Source organism: Helianthus annuus, chromosome 4, assembly GCF_002127325.2.
Source record: "Helianthus annuus cultivar XRQ/B chromosome 4, HanXRQr2.0-SUNRISE, whole genome shotgun sequence".
Lineage (NCBI taxonomy): Eukaryota > Viridiplantae > Streptophyta > Magnoliopsida > Asterales > Asteraceae > Helianthus > Helianthus annuus.
Window position 1 is genome coordinate 152,248,039 of NC_035436.2, and position 22,388 is coordinate 152,270,426.

Below are 22,388 nucleotides of genomic sequence, written 5' to 3' on the forward strand. Positions count from 1 at the left end.
AATTTCAAAACAATAATGGTTAGTTTTCCGATTATTATATGCAATAATCGAAAGTTTTACCAACAAAAACAAAATATAGTAAACAAATAATAACAGTTTGGGTGTATATCTAATAAATCGGAATAAAACATTAAAACTTTGGCATTTAAGGGTTTAAATCAAGGGGAGAAGATCATGCGAGAACCGGCTATTATTGTGAGAACTGCGAGAACCAAGTGTGAACGCAACAATACTCAAACTACAAGGGCTGGAATGTAAAATACGATATTTCCAGATAATCAGTCATCGTATCCATTCAAAATTGGTACTATTCACTCATGTCCGACGCCGCCTATCGCCTCCGTCTCCGCCACCACGATTCCGACCACCGATCAAAGATTTCGACAATGTATCTTTAATTCCGGTCACATTCGCAACACCTCAACGACTTAATTCATGTATTACGACAATTCATCAAATTTCTGCAAACCCTAACATTCTTACAGCATCTTCGTCATTTCTCAGCTTACAAGGTAATGTATATGTCTTCAAAATGCGCATCTAATTGTGTAATTTAACACCTTCTTTTCAACAATCTCAACCTTATAATCAAATTCATAATCGATATGTTCTATATGCCTGTTTAACACATCCGTCTGTTTCATCATTGACTTGTATACATTTTACTGACAACTGTTTGTTTACTAATAATTAACTGTAATAACTCAATTAATCACCATCGAATTGTTCAATACTATCAACTGCCCCATCAATCCTGAATTCAGATATATGTACGTTTGACCTGTGTTATATAATTTACATTTTACAACATATCTTTCTGCAAATATTTGTTCATTAAGATCTGTATACATATTCACAACTGAAATGTTTTATGTTCTGTTAATACATACATTAAATTTACACTTGTTTCATAAACATTAAACTCATTTGTTAACATTTAACTATTACTTTATTTTATTTATTACATATGCACATATGCATATACATTACTTTTTGCATCTATGTTCCTTCTAATACGATCACATTTGTCTACACACATTTACAAATGTTACACTCTTTGTCATTCTACCTATTGTTACATTATACTATGTTTTTTATATACTTTCATACATAATATACAACATGTGATCAATATAATAACAACAAATGTTACTCACATTAATTGCAGATATTATGGCATCATCTGATTCGTCTTCAGTAAACGCCCCAATCAATATTATTAGAAATGATCAACATTGTCCAACACCAATGCAATCTGATAAAGGGTTAATTCCTATACTTGATTCATCTTGTGCTGTTGCAGCTATCGACCCCATATATGACATTGTGACAGATGATAATTTTGAAATCCCGTATAACACACAGTCATATTCTGATTCTGGTTCGTTTTCTTATGTGTCAACTTCATCAAAAACACCAAAACGGCTACAATTCCTACATAAAGAACATAAAGGTATTACATTACTCCATCATCATTTGTTTAAAAACAATTTACATATATACCATTCATTTAATATCAACACTTGATTCATTATTATACACGTTCTGTTATAATACTTATAACAATATTTTAATATCATCTTTTCACAACAATCTAATCTATAAACAAACTGTTATACTACCATATGTCCATTATAATTAATTTTGCACAATTACATGCATACCATATTCAATATGCATATATGCATATGAATTATGTTCATTACACACTTCTACATACATGATCATTTTTATTCATACATACATTATACTATGCCTATATAAACACATTCATATACTACTATATCATTACATACATTCAATCACAAAATCTGACATTTCAACATCTTATTCCCAATCCATTAATACTTCCACTATTCATACATTAGGTTACAACATAATTCTGTTATTTTTTTATAATATGCATTATGAACCTTATATTCATTTACTCATTCAACATGTACATTTATAAGTTCAGTTTATTCGTCCCCCGATGGTACCAAATTTTGGACTCCCGACGTTGACATTCAATACATGCCATCCATTGGAAGTGTCTTCCAACACTGGGATGATGCTATCATGATGTATAAACAATACGCTTCAAAGGCTAGATTTTATGTCCGTATTGGCACTTTGAAAACAAAGACATACCCATCCAATCCCAGCATAAGAATTCCTACACATCGGTATCTTTTATGTTCAAAAATGGCAAGCCAGAACATAACACTTTCGATTCTTCACTACCACCTACAAACAACAAACGACGCAGCCGATACACCGTCTCTAATTGTGGTGCATGTGCCCGTTTTCGATATTTGGAAACAACAAATCAATTTCAATTATATCGCATTGATGAGCAACATAATCATTGCATGATCAGTAATGAAAATGCTGATCTTCTCAGACAAAATAGACAAGTAACTTTTGAAAATCAACAATTTATACATCGGGTCGGGTTAAACAAAATAGGGCCAAGCATTGCCCACAATATTCAAGTTTCCTTAAAAGGTGGACCACAAAATATGCAGGGTACTACAGTGGATTTTAAAAATGTAAGTAGAGACTTTCGATTATTCATTGGTGACCGCGATGCAAACCTTTTTGTTGACACCTTACAAGCAAGAAGCCAAAACCGTCAAGATTTCATCTTTGAATATGTTGTTACAAACAACGAGCTTCGTTCCGCTTTCTGGGCTGACTTTGTATCCTTACGTAATTATGAAGCTTTCGGAGATGTGTGTGGATTTGATGCTACATATGATAAAAACAAGTATGTCAACTTTCAATATTATTAAATAACAACATATTTATAATCACATGTTTATGTGTAATTCATGCACATGTGCATATGTTGTATATTCATTTTGTATATAAATATGTATACATATATGCATAACATATTTACTTCAAATTTATTATAATTTGCATGTTATGCACTTATGCATACACCATATATTCATTTATTATTTGCCTCATATCAACTTATGCATAACTGCATATAATCCTATTATGCTATTTAAACTATACATATATAACATTAACCACATGCATATATGCATACAATATCATCTGCATACATGTTTGTATTCATATCCTTACACATACATTACATCGTATGCATATGTGCATATGTTAATATAACACTATATTCTATTTTATCATCATACACATAAATTCTGTTTATTCACGCCTACATACCACAACATACATTTTTTTACCTACATGTCGTAACTTTATTTTATGATTTGTATTATTAATACATATTACAATACATATGTTGCAGATACAAGATGATTTTTGTTCCATTTACTGGTGTTGATCACCACAAATGTTGTGTAATTTTCGGTGCTGGATTACTATATGATGAAACAATTGAATCATACAATTGGGTGCTACAAATGTTCCTTAAAACCCACAAAAAACAACCTTCACTTATACTTACTGACCAGGATGCTTCTATGAAACAAGTTGTGTTAAATGTATTCACCGAATCCACCCATCGTTTATGTATGTGGCACATAACGGATAAACTGCCCGCTAAGGTAACGATATTATTAACTTTATCCTATTCAATATTTCAATGTACATATATATCATCATTCTTTTACTAATATTATAATTTAACATTTTTTATTTATAAATTGTCAACCACTTACAGATATCTGGTGATATACTTGCAAATGGGAATATGAGAAAATCAATACACAAACTTGTTTGGAACTTGTTCATAACAGTTGAAACATTTGAAGCACAATGGCAACTTTTAATGAAGGAGTATAAACTTGAAAATCACAAATGGTTGACCGATATGTATAACATTCGCACACGTTGGGCACCATGTTATTTCAGAGAGATTCCGTAATGCTGTTTGATGAAAACGACATCCAGGTGCGAAAGTTATAATGCACGTTTCAAAACTAACTCTAGAGAAACAAACTCCCTTGTCCAATTCTTAATGTGCTATGATACTGCTGTTGATTCCAATCGTAATAAACAACGTAAGAATGAGTTTGATAGTGACACACGCACACCAAAATTTTTAGCAACCCTTCCCATTGAAATTCAAGCATCTGAGATATACACCTGGAATATATTTTTGGAAGTTCAAAAAGAGATTCATCGAGGACTGTTGCATTGTATCGTTTCTGAGCGTCCCACCACGTCTGTCGACTCTATTTATAATGTTAGACATCTTAACAAACACAGAGTTATTGTCAACACGTTCGAGGTACCTATCTTGTTAACTATTAATTATTTCTTTTTTTTTTCTTTTTTCTTTTTTTATTACCTTAAATATATGTATATATGCATATGTGCATAACATATGTGATACATATTTATTATAATTTACATTTTATTCATATATGCATACATCATCTGATTACTTATTATTTACTTCATCCCAACTTATGCATACTTGCATATATTCCTATTTTATTATGCATACATGTAACTAACACTACAATATGCATATATGCCTACAATACCATATGCATACATATTTATATTCATAACATTCCACAACATGTACACTGTATGTACATATGCATATTTTAATATACCGCTTTATGATATCTATATTATACTAATATACAACACACATTTATTACATATTTTTATAACTATCCATCAACAAACCTGAACATACATCGTACTCTATACGTAATCATACATTCTCCCATAAATTTTTTTACATATTTTTATTATATTATGTTATATGCATATATGCATATATACCACTTTATTATGTTATTCAATACAAACAATACATCATTCATATTTATAAACATCCACTTCACTTATATAGTTATTTAACTTACACCATTCATATTCATGCAGGTTTACGGTGATATCCCATCACACACTTATACTTGTTCCTGCATGGGATTTACACGTATCGGTTATTTGTGCCGTCATGTATTTTGCGTATTTTGGTTCAAATCAATTGACTGTATTCCCATCCAATACATAAGCGGGCGATGGAAACGTGATGCGGTCCCATCCACCGTGTATAACTTATCACACATGTATTCAACAAAGATGAGTGAGACTGGTACACTAAAAACTGAAATACTTGATTTACTTACCCAATGCATGAATCGGATTGGAAAAAACCCTGATCGACTTCGTTCACTATCTACACAAATACGATCCATCAGAAATGAAATATATAAAGATTTACCTGATGAACCAGAACATAACCCAAAGGCTGCTAACATCAGTGATATACTCAACCTTCCAATTCATTCAGCTTCAACAATCCAGCCGCCTATGGGCATACGAAACAAAGGTTCGGGCACCAAGAAAAGACGGGTCGGTCCGGGTGAAAAAATTGTTAAACGTCGTAAACGTCCTACGCGTTTGTGCAACCATTGTAACAAATATGTATTTGATCATGATAGTCGCAATTGTATTAAAGTCAAAGAGGCAAAACGGGCTGCTTACAAGGCCAAATGCGATGCTGCGGCTGCTGCCAACCTTCCTCCTCCCCGATATGATGTATCGGACAATGAATTCGATGTTGAACCTACATATGCATCTTCCGATTCTGATGAAGAGTTCTACAACGACAACCCTATTGATATAGTGTACGATACGATTGCAACAAATACTCAACAAGTCGACCCGGCACCTTCAAAAACATCTAACCAACCCATTAGATATTCGTCCAGAACCCATCGTGACCCCAACTATGTTTACAATACTGAATCAGAAGACGATGTTTGATATGTTTTTCCCCTATTTGAACTTTGCATTTTTATTAGTAACATTTGATAATCTTTTTATTTGTCTCAACTATATCAAACATATCGTTTATCATGTGTTTATTTTTTCAGTTTCATTCACATTTTAACATACATATCATTACAATCTATGTTTACCTGTTTAAATATGCATATATGAATAAGTTAAGTATATATATATATATATATATATATATATATGTAATATGCATATATGCATATTAACACTGTTTTATCACATGCTACCTTCTGTCATATTTATATAACTATTGCAACATCACATCCACCATTACAACCTTACATCTAATCGTTCCATATCTATATATGCATAAACCCGTATGTACATATTGATATACATATGTACATATAAATTATTACATATTTCTATATTGTTATCAAAACTACATCCATTTTACATTATATTATTTCTATTTACATAACTAAAATCATTTATACTACAACATACTACATTATTACACATCATATGCATATATGCATATACAACCGTATCTTGTTACATCCTATCTATATAAATTTATATATATGTGCATTCATTCCGTAAGTATCAACATGATTTTTATATGCATACATTTATATTCTTCTAATTACCATATTCATATATGCATACATATATATGTCATTACGTGTGTAGCAAACTAATTTTTATATGCATATATGCATACATGTACATCATACTACTTTCCATATCTATTGTTCGCATTTACCCTGTTCATTTTACAATCTACATACAACATTATATATACAACAACATTCACCAACATCCTTTAATATCAATCAATAAAAAAAATTAACAATCCATTTTACAAATTGCATATAGTATCCTTTCATAACATATGCATACTTTACACACTACATATAAAACTCCAGTAACATCATAACATAACAACCATCAAAATATAAATATATATATATAATATCATATATCATATATCATTTCACCATCAATCCAACAATATTCATAATATCATACCATTTTCCAATTGTTAGACTACCTATCCAATCACTTAACAAACCATATCATCAGTCTATTTACCATTTTCTAACCCCGTTCAACAAACCATATAACTTCTAACCACCCTACTGTTTCGCTAATCCTCTCCAGCACTCCTCCTGCATTTTTGCTACTGTTTTCAATTTACCCTTTATCTTAACATGCTTCACATTCTCAACCGCTACCTTCGCCATATCTAACACCCTTTTTCTATAAATGTTTGACGGTGATAACATCAATGTTGTTGCTATTCGCATTCGCATGTTATTCAACTGATGTTGCTTCACATCCTTCAAATCGCTGAATCCACAATCAAACTCCTTTGTACTCCCCTTGTAACATTCCATATGGCGCATTGCAAATACCCCACAATCTTTCACATTATCTTTTGTTCCCCACGTAATCTTCAATCTCTTTATTACACCTTTTCTAAGCTTTTCTGTATCCAGGTGGTTTACTGACTTCATGTATGTCCACATGTAATTTTTCTGCATAATAAACGCCAAAACAAAAATAAAAAATTAATATCAATTGACAATATACATAAATATTACATTAATTTTACATACCACTTTGCATGGTGTCCCCATGTATCTAAACTCTGATGATGTCTTTACATGCACTGCATCTCTGTTTGTATCCATGTTATCTATTACCTGCACATCTCCTGTATCCAAATCCATACAAATAAGATAAAAATGTGCCTTCTCGATCATTGGTACCACTATTATATTAAAAGCTCTCAAATCCAACAGCGTGTCGTCCCTTTCAAATACTTCTCTCAAATACTTTTTCACAGTTATCAAAGCCAACTCCTCATCTTGCTTTTTCTTCAGCATATATTCCGGCTGCAATTTGTTTTTTGTCACAACAATTATATATATTTATATATATATATGTGTAAAAACTGTAACAATAAAATTAATATTTTTATATATATTTTATTTTTATTTCTATTTTTTTATTTTTTTATAAACATATATTTTTTATATATATTATTAATTTTATGCATATATGCATATAGAATAACACATAATATAACCCATATGCATATCTGCATATTATAATATAACCCATATGCATATATGCATATCATACTTTCATTCATATGCATACATGCATATCATACTTCAATCCATATGCATTATTGCATATCACTTGTTTTATATAAATATATATATATATTAAATTTTATTCTATATGCATATATACATATATACATATCCAATCACTTTATTATTAACAATCCTATATGCATATTATAATTTAATTCATATGCATATCATAATTTTCTTTATATGCATATATGCATACTATCTGTTAACTCGACATATTACATTACCTATATATGCATATATGCATATTCACATATTATCTTATTATCCAACACATGTTTATATTTGCATATTATACATATGTATTTATATTAATATATAAACCTACTATCCACTTACGAAGTTTGATGTATAACAAAACAACCGTCTTTTCCCGCTCACCACCATCTTTTTCTCCTTATCATTTAACATTGCTGCCCAACAATCTATCAGATTCCTTGATATCTCCTTCCCGAAATCTAGCGTGTTCATTGTATGCCCCAATGCATACAATCCATGTTGTGTTTCAAACATCTTCAACCTGCATGCACATATATTTTTTCAATTATCCAATAATAACTAAATTGTTTTAACTCTGTTTTTTACAACTCTATATACTTTATATGCATTACGCATATTCGTAACAAACATACATGCATATAAATTACATACATAATTATATCTATATACTTACATAAAGCTTAATCCGGATTTGTCCTTTTTCTTTTCTGTGTCAACTTCGCCTTTCCCATCTTCGTCATATACGCCTTCCCCATCTTCGTCATCCTTCTTCTTTCTCTCCATCCCTACAATATATTTTTTGTTTTTTACAAATCAATACAAATAAAATCTACAACACATTACCTAAATATATACATATATGAATTCATATACATATTTATATATAACTATACACACACACGCACAACAAACAATAATTACCTTTTTTTTCCATCCCAATGACCATCACAAAATTCCATAACAATTTTTCTATCTCGTCCAACGGTTTATTCATCGGTACTACCTCCTCGCACTCATCATCATCTGTTTCTTGCGAACTTGGGGGTCAATAATACAAATAATGGCATTGACTTATCAACTACCTTCTTCTCTTTCCTACGATACTTATCCGCCACCTTTTTTTGTGCTGCCGATTTATCACCTGTCTGTACATCATTAGTACCCTCACTTTCATCAATTCCTGTTTTTCCACCTTTTTTCACATCTGTTTTATCCAAACAATCTTTACTTCCCATTATATCATATAGATTTTCATCATTTTTCTTCCCACATTCCTCCCCTTCCTTTGTATCATCCGTCCTTACGTTTTTCTTCAACATACTAATAACATCATCAACAATTTCATCCACGTTCTGTTTAACCTTTTCCATCTTTACATCTTCCTTGAAAGACTCATTAAACATCCCAATCACCTTCAACAGTTGTTCATCGTCTGGATTAAGCAAAAACTGTCTTTCCAACTCTTCCTTTATGTCATTCATCTGATGCTTCAATGCGATTACCGTATCTTCTATATCATCCATATGTGTCTGCATTTATTATTTTTCATTCCTTTTTAGTATTCCAATAACAAATTTATTATATATATTATACAATATTACCATTATTATACTATTCACATCTTCCTATGAATTACACATCATTATTCAATTTATACATCATTATATGCATATACTATAAATTTGTTTATGCATATATGCATATACATTTTATACCCTCATATGCATATGCACATACACATAATCAACCGATTATGCGCATATGCATATGCATATGTGATTTTACACTCAACTTATTATATTTAAAAAAATAATAATAATACTAATAATAATAATAATAATACTAATAACATATTTTTTACACATCTGTATATTCATTTACTACATATACATTCCCAATACATTCAAATATTTTATTAATTTAACCGTATTATTCATTTATGCATATACATTTCATATACTCATATGCATATATGCATATTAATTACATACCTACTATACTCCTCTATTTATACCATTACCAACTAATATTCATACGTTTATATGCATAATTAACTTAATATACACACTTGTTTATACCATCATGTGCATATGCATAAATGCGTAGATACCATTTCAAATATTATATGCATAAATACCTTTTTTTTCCCCGACACCTTTGTTTCAATTTCACCTTTCTTTTTAACATCTCATTTCTTATCAGCGTATTTCTACATTACATCAAACAATGCATCATATAACAATTTAGCATATTATATATGGAAAATATACATTTTTCACCACACAATATTTACATACCTCAAACGGGCTTCCTTCATTCCATATAACTTCATTCGCATCCTTCTTTGTATCTTCCATTTCAACATCCATTTCGTCATTTTTGTATTCATCTTGTTTAAAGTTGTCCCTCACTATTGCCCTTCCAAACCCGCCATTCACAATCTCATATTTTTCCCTCCTACTCAGCATATCTTTTGTCCAAAACTGTAATGGACCATTCGTTCTTTCTTTATTCAATTCTCCACATACCGTCATATCCACATATAACATCTACAATCACACATTAAACAACATAATAATCATCCAAAACAAGCGATTTCATTCACAAACATACACAAATATACAATCATTTATTATAAAAACAAACTTACAGTCAATATTGGAATTGGCCCGTTGTACGAACTGTTGTTTCTTCCCTTTTTCCAACCGTCTTTGCAACACATTATCTTATTGCATATGTATGCACACCAGTTTACGTCCTCCACTTCTGTACTCTCATCAAATTTGTTGAAATAATCTGTTATGCACCGTCCATCCATATTCACCCCAACAAGAGTATTCATAAATACTGTCAAAAAATCGTATTTGAATTTCCAGCTGACATCATCCCTATTCTCTTCAATCCGTTTTACAATGTTTGCTAGTGTTATCAACTTCCCTTTGTACAATGCTTCCCATTCCTTTTTTTTTCAAAACTTCAGCATCTTTCTTTTTTTCCTTGTCATCCAATACTATACCGACATTCTTTAATCCTAAAAGATTGCTCACCTCAGTCTCATTGACGTTTATGCTTCCATTTTGCATTTTAGTCTCCATTGTTGATTCATCAAAACTATCCACTATGAAATACGCAAGCTTTGATGGTATTGAATCTGTATTAATTGTCAGTATCCTTCCAAAACCCATGTTAACCACCGTTTCCCTTTGTGCTTTTGACAACATTTTTACCACATAGCTCAACTGGTGTGGTGATATCCTACACTGCAATGCCATTAAAATGTTCTCTTTTTTTTTGTTTTAGCATTTGATTTCTTCTTTGCCACACTCTTTACCCGTCTGTTCAGCCTAACACTTTCATCGTTTTCTGCATTCAAACCAATAAGATATTCATTATACGTTTATGTTACATGGGATCTCTATGTTACATACACACTTAATATCATTATATTAAACAAGTATGTCGTACCTTTGCTTGGTTGTTCAACTGTTGTTGTGTTTTTTACATTCTCCACATCTTTATTGTTAACGTTGTTTTTTTTTGTTTTCCTCATCATCGACACAATTGGTTCATTATCTTCTTTATCATCATTATGTTTCCTTTTTCTAATATGTGTTGGATTTGCATCAGTTTTCTTAACATCGGTTCTAAATGTCACTTTCCTTTGTTCCCTTTCATCACCTGTTGTACAAACATGCAATTAAACAATGTTAATATACTAAAACTGATAACATGTACGTTTACATATTTTACCATTAATTTATATGCATAAATGCATACCATTAATCTATATGCAACTGTACATGTACAAATACTGTATATGCATCAACATGTATGCATAAATGCATACCATTAATGTATGTGCATAAAATCATACCATTAATCTATATGCAAATGTACATGTAAACATATTGTATATACAACAACCTGTATGCATAAATGCATACCATTAATCTATATGCAAATGTACATGTAAACATATTGTATATTCAAAAAACCTTTATGCATAAATGCATACCATTAATAAATATGCATAAATGCATACCATTAATATATATGCAACTGTAAATATAAAACATATTGTATACTAAACAACTTGTATGCATAAATGCATACCATTAATCTATATGCAACTGTACATGTAAACATACTGTATATTCAACAACCTGTATGCATAAATGCATACCATTAATATATATGCATAAATGCATACCATTAATATATATGCATACCATTAATCTATATGCAACTGTAAATGTAAAACATATTGTTTTTATGCAAATGTAAATGTATACATATTACTTTGCATACTTTATATGTACATATCACATTGTATGCATATATGCATACTTTGTCAAAACTAACATAATCATACATTTGTGTACTAAATGACTTGTGTATTAATACAACTTACAAAAATTAAGCTCTGTTTCAATAATTTTACACAAAAATTGAAATTATTTAACTATCATCACAAAATATACAATCTACATCTATTAACATACTAAATACTGTATTTAACAAAAAAACGCCATTAAAATACCATATTATTTTTCAGAATTGACCTAAAAATGTGTTATACGGGTGAAATGTGCCCTAATTTGTTGTAACTGTACAAATATGTGTTTCAATTTCAAATTAGTGTACATTTTACATGTGTAAACTAAAAATACAATAAATCTATGTATAATTTGTTACCTATAGTCTTCTTCCTCATAATCTATGTATAATTTGTTACCTGTAGTCTTCTTCCTCAGAATGCCCTTCGATCTACCCTGTCTGGTTTCACGTTTGTCATCCGATTCACTGATTTCATTTGTATTCATTATACTGTATTATCGGCGATTATAATACTCCGCAACAACTTAGGACAGCCGTAATCGCCGCCGGTTATCGATCGTAATCGCCTGAAATTGTTACAAATCGCCGCCGGATGAGTCATTTGTGTGTGTGTGTATTCGAATAGTTTACAATAAACCCTAAATACAATCCACAGTTACACGTTATTACAGATCTAGCCATCCGTCCTTTTTTTTACAACTTTAATTAGAGTTCATATTTGGTCCTTGTAAGTGGTTCTCGCGGTTCTCGCAATAAATGGAGTTCTCGCATGAGCCCCTCCCTCAAATCAAGATCAAATACAATCCTAAAAATAAGAAGTTTTATGAAGGATATTAAAGGGATTTCGATTGACCTCATTCAACCGGCATTGGAACCGTCTTATCGAACTCTACAATGTGAGATTTTAGGTTTTCACTTTTGAATTTATCAATTGTAGATTTTAGAATTTTTTTTATTATCATTGTGTCTTTTATATATTTGCGTTATTGTGTCTTTTTTTCTTGACATTCTGTTATATTTTTCGGTATTGTGTTATATTTTGCTCGATATTGTGTAATCTTGTGCGATCCATTATTTCTTTATACACTTTTTATTTTAAACAGTTTTTATAGAATAACTTATTTAAGAATATTTTATATTATATATGACAGCAAGGTTATAGAGCATTTTTTAACAAAATCTGAATCATGCGTTTAAGAAAGTTATATAGCATTTCTTTTTGACAAAATCTGAATCATATATTTAAGAAATAAAGTTAAATATGAATCTTGTTATAATAGTTTAATTAAGTAAATGAAGAGATATCTGAAACATGTATATCAACATTTAAAATTTTTATAAGGGAAAATTTCACAGAATAGTAACCAAATTTTAAAATTGTTCTAATTAGTTCACTCGTGTTGTTTTTATCCCAATTAGATAACTTAACATTCAAATTGAGTCATGTCCTTTTTTCCATGTGTCAAGAAAAACAGGAGCATAATTTAAAATTGTTCTAATTAGTTCACTGATGTTGTTCTTATCCCAATTAGATAACTTAACATTCAAATCGAGCCATGTCCTTTTTTCCATGTGTCAAGAAAAAAATGGAGCATAAGATGCTGAGGTCGAATTATTTTAATATATGAAATTATACTAGCAGGGTACCCGCGCGATGCGGCGGGGGGCGACACTTTGCATTGCGGCACTCGTTTTTTGTAGTTTTCTTATTCGTATAATATTTATGATAACATTATTGTGTTGGGTATATGTCATAAGTTTACACATATGTAAAAGTTTTTTTCTTTTATAAAAATTAATAATCAAAAGACAAAAAATATTGTTTTTTGTATAAAAATTAATAATCAAAAGACAAAAAAATAAAAGATAAGTTGTTATAATTGTAAAGTTTGTTTATTTTATTGGTTAAATTATAAAGTATAATTTTATTCTTTAAAGTTCATAACTTTTTATAAATATCCACATAGTACCTATCCAATAAACTTTAAGTTTAAAATTTTTGTTTTTATAAAAATAAAAAAATAGTATTTGACTTGTAAGTACGTTTTAGAGCTTTAACTTAAATTATTTAATTTCGGTTTTTTTACAAATATAAAAAATTTATATTTTTATAAGATTACAATAACTGTTTTTATAATAAATAGGATGATAAGAGTTTATATCTTTATTAACTTTATATCATACTAAGTTCAAATTTTTAGTTTCTAACTAATCTTATCTATATGAGTCTACTTTTAACTAATAATCCCTAAAAATATGCAATACAATCTACTACTATGTATCTAGTCAAGTTGGTAAATAATTATTTTAGAACTGACTAATATTATCTATAACAAAATAGTTGAACTTATAATTCCTAAAAATTTGCAACCCATTTTAGAATTTATCTAGTAAAGATTGAAAATTTCTAGAGTATTTTATTTATATTATTTGTTATAAAAATGTTTATAAAATAATTATTTTTTTATTAACTTTATATCATAGTAAGTTAAGTTTTTAGTTTAGCTTTAAAATTTATTACTTTATTACTTTTTAATTAAAAAATGCAAATTATTAGATTAATATCCAAGAATAACTGCAATATTTTATAGTTTCAGCTTTACTATATCTAACTACAATATCTATTTTTTGCAACTTTAGGATATTAACTTATATAAGTTCAGTTGACTTATAAATTTAGGATATTAACTTTATTTTGAACTTTATTAATTTGATTAATAACTGCATTATATTAACACCAAAGATAAAGTTCAAATATAAAATAAACTTTATTCATACGTCTAGGTCAAACATAACAACTGAAAATGAAAAAAAATATATATATAAAAACACTTGATAGATTTCATATTATACTGCAGAAAATCTGCCCGTTTCTGAATTGACACTCGACGTATTTTTAATCGGGTTTTCTGATTTGTGTTTGAGTTGACAGTATCTTTTAATTCCTCTTCTTTGTCATTGTCCTCAGAATCATCTAAATTAATAACATCACTCCATTTCCATTAAGAGAGTCTCTTGGATCTCTTACTTTGAGTCTCAAACTTCCGATCCCTATAAATGACAAAAATTGAATACAAGAGTTAAAAAAAGATTAAATAAACCTTAAAATTACACCTTCACTAAATTCACATTGAAGATTAGACTTGTATGGACTAAACATTGCACCATAAAAAATAATACCAATACTTTTATCACCATCATCCTGCAATAAAACACACATGTAATAACATAACGAACATGTTAATATGAAAGATATACGCAAAAATAATACTTAAAACCAGCAAAATTAATACCTTAGAAGCTTGTTCGACAAATGTGTTGTTTAAATTGGCATGTTTATCATGCAACTGAATCTGAAAAATCAAATAAGTTAACATTCACATAATATTAAATAAAAGAAAAAAAATATTCACTGCTGCGATATAACAAAACTGACCGCACAATTGAATTTAGAACTGGATTCATTTTTTTAACTTTGTTTAGCAATAGATATAGGAGTGTCCAGCTATATTTATAGTAGTAACTATAGAAGTAAATTAGGGTTTAATTTTAGATTTGCCACCCCTTTATTTAGGAAGTTTGTTGTGGTTAGTTTTAAGTTTTTATAAGATATAATAAAATAAAATGTGACACATAATATCTTCATTTTATGTTACGGTACTTTTAATTTCTTTTGTTTTTGTTTGCATAGATGGAGCCCATTTTTGTAGATTAGGCACATTAGATCACAAGTATTAATTACTTGTACATTAACGCATAATCGACTTGTACCTTTTAATCTGTGCGTCGATATTGAACAAGACAACTACCGAAACGTCGACGAAAATTTGTAGGCCGTCATGCTATCTTTGAATTTTTTTAAACAATATAGTTTATAAGATATGTCAAGATACGTAAAAAAAATTATAAGTTTGTTATGGTGGGGTGAATTGTAACTAATTATCTATAATTTTGTTAAAACCTTAGGGATTTAAGTGTAATAATTTTAGGGGCTAAAAAATAAATAATGTTTAAAAGACCAAACTAACCTCATTTTAAGGGTCTTTCTATAAATAAAGAGTGGGAAAAGTTCTTATTTTTTGGGTATCTTAAAATGCCCCTCCCTCATCTATACAACCTAATAAAAGCCTTAATTAGGGGACACATGTCCCCCTCCTAGGGCCTCTAAAGCTCATTTTCCCGCCAAAATATTCATTCTCCTCATTTCCCTTGAATTAACCCGACACGGGATCCGAACAACTCATTCGGGTCATTCCATATATAAACAAAGAACCCGTCCTTTTGTTTCCCCATTTTCAACTCGCATTAGGGTTTCTGCATATTCTCTCTCTCTTTCTTCTCTGCCGCTCCTCAAGATCTTCAAACAATCTTCGAATCTCAATTGTCTGATATGATAAGGTGTTCTTATGTGTAGTTTGTAGACACGACATATGATTTGTGATGGTTGATCTTGATTTTTTTCCGGTTATGATTTGTGAATCGTTTGATATTATCATCCGGACTGTTTCCTGTCATCATTCTCATTGGATTCCTAATTCGTATCCCTACAACATCGTCAATACATCAGGTACGATCCGGATTTGTATAGTTTATAACTTTGATTTTTGATTTTGAATAATTTTTTCAGATTTGGATCTGTTTCTTTTCTAGGGTTTTTTCGTCTTCCAGCACAAATCTTGAAAGGTGACCTAATGGCTTCATCAACAAGGTACTAACCGAATCTTTATTTTATGTGGTTATATTTTACGAAGTCTGATTATTAGAATGACAAGAATAAATTGTTCAAATCTCAATAACTAGGATGGCCTGAGAAGACAACGGTAAAATGGTTCATCTGGATTTACAAAGCATAAATGGTTCAGATCTAAAAAACGGGATGGGCTGAGAAGACGATGGTAAAATGGTTCTTCTAGATTTGATTTTAGTTTCATCATGACAACATTTTTATGCACACCATCTGTATGATGAAATGCATGACCGAAATTGAATATTTGTATTCTTTATTATTATTATTTTTTTTGATAGATTGGGGGTGAATTTGAAAACTTTCAAATTTTATCAGTGGCATAAAAGTTTTTAATCAAAGTTATTTAACACAATTAGTATTGGTGTAATTATATGATGCTACAATGGTGAATATTATGATGGTCTGGTCTTTTACAATTATCGCATTGTTGCTGCTATAATCTTATTTTATGGCTTAATGTTTCTCCAGGACAGTTGACATGTGGTCATTGGATTGTATCATAGCTGAACTGTTGTCTAATACAAACTATATATCTTGAAAAACAAAATGGGTTCAAACCAGCAAGACACACACAACACTGCCGGTTTGGTTTGTCGTTTTCTGAAAGTATAGTTAGTGATTTGACCCGATCATTGCAACTATGTATTTGAGCTTTTCATACTTTTCTACTCCAGAGATTGCTTGAATTATACCTGTTACCTAAAAAGTATTAATCAAAATTTCCGTACCTCTTTGGAATTCAGGTGGAAAACATGAACTATTAAGCTGGAATCTGAGAGTTCAAATAGTTTGGATGTTGTAAGGGGATTTGAATATCTCCATAATGGGGTAAGCCCTATTCTTTCTTCCATTCTTCTAACATAAATAGGTTAACAAATGGTTAATGTGAAGTGCGCAGGTCGGAATACTACGAAGGAGGTGAATGATGACGTCATAAGAGGTGATGATTCGCCGTTATGTTTGTAGTAGATTTTGCAAGAAGATGAAGACAATGAACCAAATCCATTTAAAAGTTTGTTTTGTTAACTAGGAGCTGGTGTCCGGACAATCCGCGTGTTGAGGCACGTTCGTTGCGCACTGGGGAATTCGGCCGGTATTGATTCAATTCGTAATGGTACTATGTTTCTAACTATAGTGACCTGGTAAATTATTATTTACGTTATATTATTTATTGTATAGATTTCTAATAATAACTGATCATACCTTTGTATTATTACATACATTTTTTTTCATACACAGGAACAACCTGAAGTCCCTATTTCTGTTACACTCCCATGTAATAATCAATTTTGCAAAACAAACAGTGAAAATTTGAAGTAAGAGATTCGTAACTATTGTTAAATGCATTATTTTTAAACATTGTTCTTCTTCGTATCACTATATTTAATTTATAAATTGTGTTTAATGTTTAATGTAATTGTTTTAAAACATTTTCTGGATGAGGTGGCTACGCTCGCTCAAAGATCAGGATGAGGAACTTGAATGGCATTGTGAGTCTGATGGACGTAAGGAAGGAGAAATCTGATACAACTTTCAGGTACAAACCAAACTTTGATAGTGATTACTAATTGTTAAAAGGCATATAATTTTCTCTTTCCCTTAATGTACTGATCACTTTTGGTTCTTGATCACTTTTGGGTGCTATAATGGAAAACAGAACAATGAGGTAATGTGATGATTATAGTTTTAATAAAATATATTTTTTCTTTCTGCAATTTTTTTATCCAAATGTGAGTCTCTAACTAAAACTCTTCATCTTGATTGGTCTATGTGCTTTCTATCAACAAAGGTGCTTGTGATTGGACCTAAACCAAGGGATTATACACATCCAAAGATCTTTCAGTCGCCAACAGTTGCAGCTACAGCAACTTCTGTATTCACCTTCAAATTGCGCATATAAGCATCGCCTTTTAAACTTACTATATATGTAAGTACCATTTAATAGTTATGTTTTGGCAAGCAACTTCGCTTACATATGTTTTTTGTCAGGATGAAAGTAGCGATCTCATGGTTACGAACTGATTACTATTGAACAAATGCAGTTATGTTAGGGAAAAATGATCATGTGCATCACCGGTATATGTAATGCAGTTATGAGAGGGAAAAAATGATCATGTGCATCACTGGTATTGGTATGAGATTCTCCATTAATGCTTTCAAAATAAATGCAAAAATAAAAAATATTGACTTCTTTGGGTATTGTGTTTTGTTATATATATGTGTGTTTTGTAGTTTGGTTTACTAATATATGATTTGAATATGCAGATTACGATGATAAAACCAAGAATATATCTACACATGAACATTCATGAAATAAAGAAACTTGACAAGATGCTTAGTGTATGCCTTCTAATTTTAATTTGTATATACTTAATTCTTAATATGGAGTGACTTTTTACTTTGAGCCATTTTGGCCATTGATTTAAATCATAATTTCAAAAACATCTTAGGGTCCATGGATGTGAATCTCTTTGAGAATTTTGGAGATTATATGTGTTAAGCATCTTCATGAAAAGCTTGAGGTATGCCATTTTTTATTATTTTTACAACCCTTTATGGTAACAAGTAAATATAGGTTTTGTTTGAAACGGGCTAATTTCTGTATGGGTTGTAATGGGTCAGGTTGACTAACGATCCTTTTTTTTTATTTTCTTCACCTTTTATCATAAAGTACTAAATATTATCTTTGTATTAAATATAATACTTTGAGACATTATTAACTTTAAGAATTCTGATGTAGGACCTATGAGTTGGTTGTTTTCAATGCAACCATGGCCTTTGTTCATGCCCGATACCTATATGTTACTTGGATGGCTTCCCTAATGGGTAACTTGAGCCACATCTCAACTATATCTTAATATAATATACCTACACATGTGCTTTAAGTTGAAAGCTAATCACCTAAAATATATGTGTGCAAACTGACATCTTGCATTTGCAATTATGTATATTATCATTCCGATTATGGAAGTTGCAATTTGTAAGTACTTGATTTCAGTAATAAGCTAACTCATAGTCACCAGCTTGTGGCAAAGGAAGACATGACCTTAATAGTTATTCAGGTACCCTTTTTTAAATTCCAGTTATATCTTTTATTAATTTTGGGCCAGTTTATGTTTCATTTGATGCATATGTTATCATAGATGTCCCCTGCTGGGTGCTCATGAAGAATTTGATCAAACTTATGATAGTCCATAATAAGTCCATGCGTACAGTTTCTTTATAATCAGCAGAAACATAATTTTTTTTTCTAAAAGTAAAAAATATATCATTTCCCAACACCGCGAAATTTGCGGGTATCAAAAAACTAGATATTCGCTTTTGGTTATAAAAAGCAATTCCAAACACCGTTGTGATGGATGTTAAAAAATGCAATTCTTGATCTTGCTAATATTTCTGAACTTTACAGGTGGTTTGTGATTTTGATGAAGTGGATAATTTTCTTAAGGATAAAAAGCATTAAAGGTTCATTTACTTTGTCTCCTGAACTTTTCGGTGAAAATCAACTTGCAAGAGTAAGTTCACTTTTTTATTTCTTGGTTTTTAGTTATATAGTTGATTACTATATTATGGGGTTGGGAACAAAAAACTATATTTCACACGAAGTTTTAACACTATTTTTACTGATAATTAACATTGAATATCTTACTGTCAAATTGTATGTGCCTCGGTACTTCAACGAGTATGAAGCTATCAACGGTTATGGTCCTGCCCACCCTTCTTCATGGATTGGCGGTCTCTTCTATAATGTAATGCCATAACGGGTCAAGCGAACCATAAAGTTTGGTAACAAAGGAATGTGTAAAATGAATCGAACTAGTCAATCGGGTTGAAAGCCAATCACCAAAGTCTAATTTTTATTGAATTGTTATTTTTCATAGTTATGTTTAAAACATCGTTAGTTGAAAGTGTTTGGTAGTAGTTACTTAATACCTGCAGAAACAAAATGTTGGGTTTTTTTGTTTAAAACTGTATGTTTATTCTTTTATATATAAAAAAAATACTTATGGCATAAGAACAACCATTGAGTTTAAAGACCTTAATGGTGTTGCTACTGGATCTTCTGTTTAGGTTCATTTAATATATAATCAACTTAAGGTAGAAAGTTGTAAGAAATACGTATAATAAGTTTAAGTTTAGCAATATCACGACTGATTGATTACTCATGTTATGATGGGGTAGAGGGTGTGTATTATTGTAGGGTAAAATTATATTGGGTAATTAAACGTTATAATTTTTTAATTTAAAACATCATCGTCTTTGTGTTATATAATCCATGTGTGTAGTGAAATACCTTATTATGTTTGTCATCAAATTTATACTTATTAGTGAAATACCTTATTATGTTTGTCGTACATTTTACGTAATTAACTTTTAACCATTTTTTTTAATTATTTATCGTGCCAAATTCAAATCATCATAAGGTAATGAAAAATGGTTTCATAATAGATAAAGTTTTGAATATTTATAAAAAATATTGTACTCCGTTTTTATCATTTATGGTTGGTTTCAACTTTTCAATATTCTTTAATTACAAAACTTAATTTACTCCATAAATTACTTTGATTTACTATGAAGTGAATTACTTATCAAATATATGTTAAAATGTTAGGACAATTACCCAATTTGTAACCTATTTCCATACTTATCAAATATAGGTTAAAATTTTAGGACAATTACCCAATTTGTAACCTATTTCCTTAATTAAATTATTGTTAATACATTTTTTAATCAGTAATGAAAAACTTTCAATGTTTATTACTTTTTTTTGAACGGGTAAACTCTCATCACACCTGTCTCTTGCAAGATTTGAACCCACAACCATTTGGTTAGGGAATACACCTCTTTACCACCAAGTTATCCCCTTAGAGACTCTAAGGGTCCATTTGGTCCGCATAATTTTTTACAGGAGTTGGAATTTATAAACGTAATTAGAATGAATTCCAACAGAATTTTGTATTGTGTTTGGTTCATAAATTAGTAAATGGAATTGTAATGGTTAAAAACAAATTTGCCCTTATCTCTTTTATTTGAAGTTGCTAAGAATGAAAATATAAGGATATTTTGGTAAATGAAAAACATTCCAATGTATGGGATGATATAATTGAAGCTGAACATATTTCGTTAGGTGTTAGGTGATGATTGTTTTTTCAACTGGTCTAAAACGAATTCGAGGTTATTGGTTACGAAACTCTAGCAAGTAGAAGTGTTAGAGTAATAGAGTTTCAATTTATATTTCAAACCAGAAAAACATATTTCTTACATTTACTTTTAAATTCCCTTTTGTTACATTTATAGTACGATTCTTTGTTTTGTTTTAATCTTTAAATTCAGATTGCCATAATAAGTTCATGCGTACAGTTCGTTTACGATAAGTAACATAAAACTTTTTGACCAAAAGTACAAACATATCATTTTTTAACCCCGCGAAATTCGCGGGTATTAGCACTAGT

General features: G+C 30.1%; 2 protein-coding genes and 1 long non-coding RNA gene across 18 annotated transcripts; all 3 read left to right on the forward strand.

Annotated features, from left to right (window-relative positions):
* Window positions 1-1,173: 1,173 nt before the first annotated feature.
* LOC118491562 (protein FAR1-RELATED SEQUENCE 5-like) lies at window positions 1,174-3,841 on the forward strand. The gene is made up of 5 exons (XM_035989431.1): window positions 1,174-1,453; window positions 1,958-2,085; window positions 2,508-2,749; window positions 3,263-3,521; window positions 3,638-3,841. The coding sequence occupies exons 1-5, from the start codon at window positions 1,174-1,176 to the stop codon at window positions 3,839-3,841; spliced, it is 1,113 nt and encodes a 370-aa protein (XP_035845324.1).
* A 93-nt stretch (window positions 3,842-3,934) lies between these two features.
* LOC118491563 (protein FAR1-RELATED SEQUENCE 1-like) lies at window positions 3,935-5,706 on the forward strand. The gene is made up of 2 exons (XM_035989432.1): window positions 3,935-4,207; window positions 4,819-5,706. Exons 1-2 carry the CDS (start codon window positions 3,935-3,937, stop codon window positions 5,704-5,706), a joined length of 1,161 nt encoding a protein of 386 aa, XP_035845325.1.
* Window positions 5,707-16,467: 10,761 nt separating this feature from the next.
* LOC110936894 lies at window positions 16,468-20,947 on the forward strand. 16 transcript variants are annotated; one of them, XR_004891351.1, is made up of 16 exons: window positions 16,469-16,755; window positions 16,839-16,896; window positions 16,989-17,083; window positions 17,404-17,577; window positions 17,679-17,763; window positions 17,827-17,875; window positions 17,966-18,049; window positions 18,175-18,251; window positions 18,379-18,472; window positions 18,593-18,601; window positions 18,725-18,862; window positions 18,978-19,067; window positions 19,201-19,275; window positions 19,386-19,457; window positions 19,676-19,997; window positions 20,345-20,947. It is a non-coding gene; the product is annotated as an uncharacterized LOC110936894 (long non-coding RNA). The 16 variants fall into 16 exon arrangements; XR_004891352.1 differs by having other exon boundaries at window positions 17,404-17,546; XR_004891353.1 differs by having other exon boundaries at window positions 17,404-17,541.
* The last annotated feature ends 1,441 nt before the right edge of the window (window positions 20,948-22,388 follow it).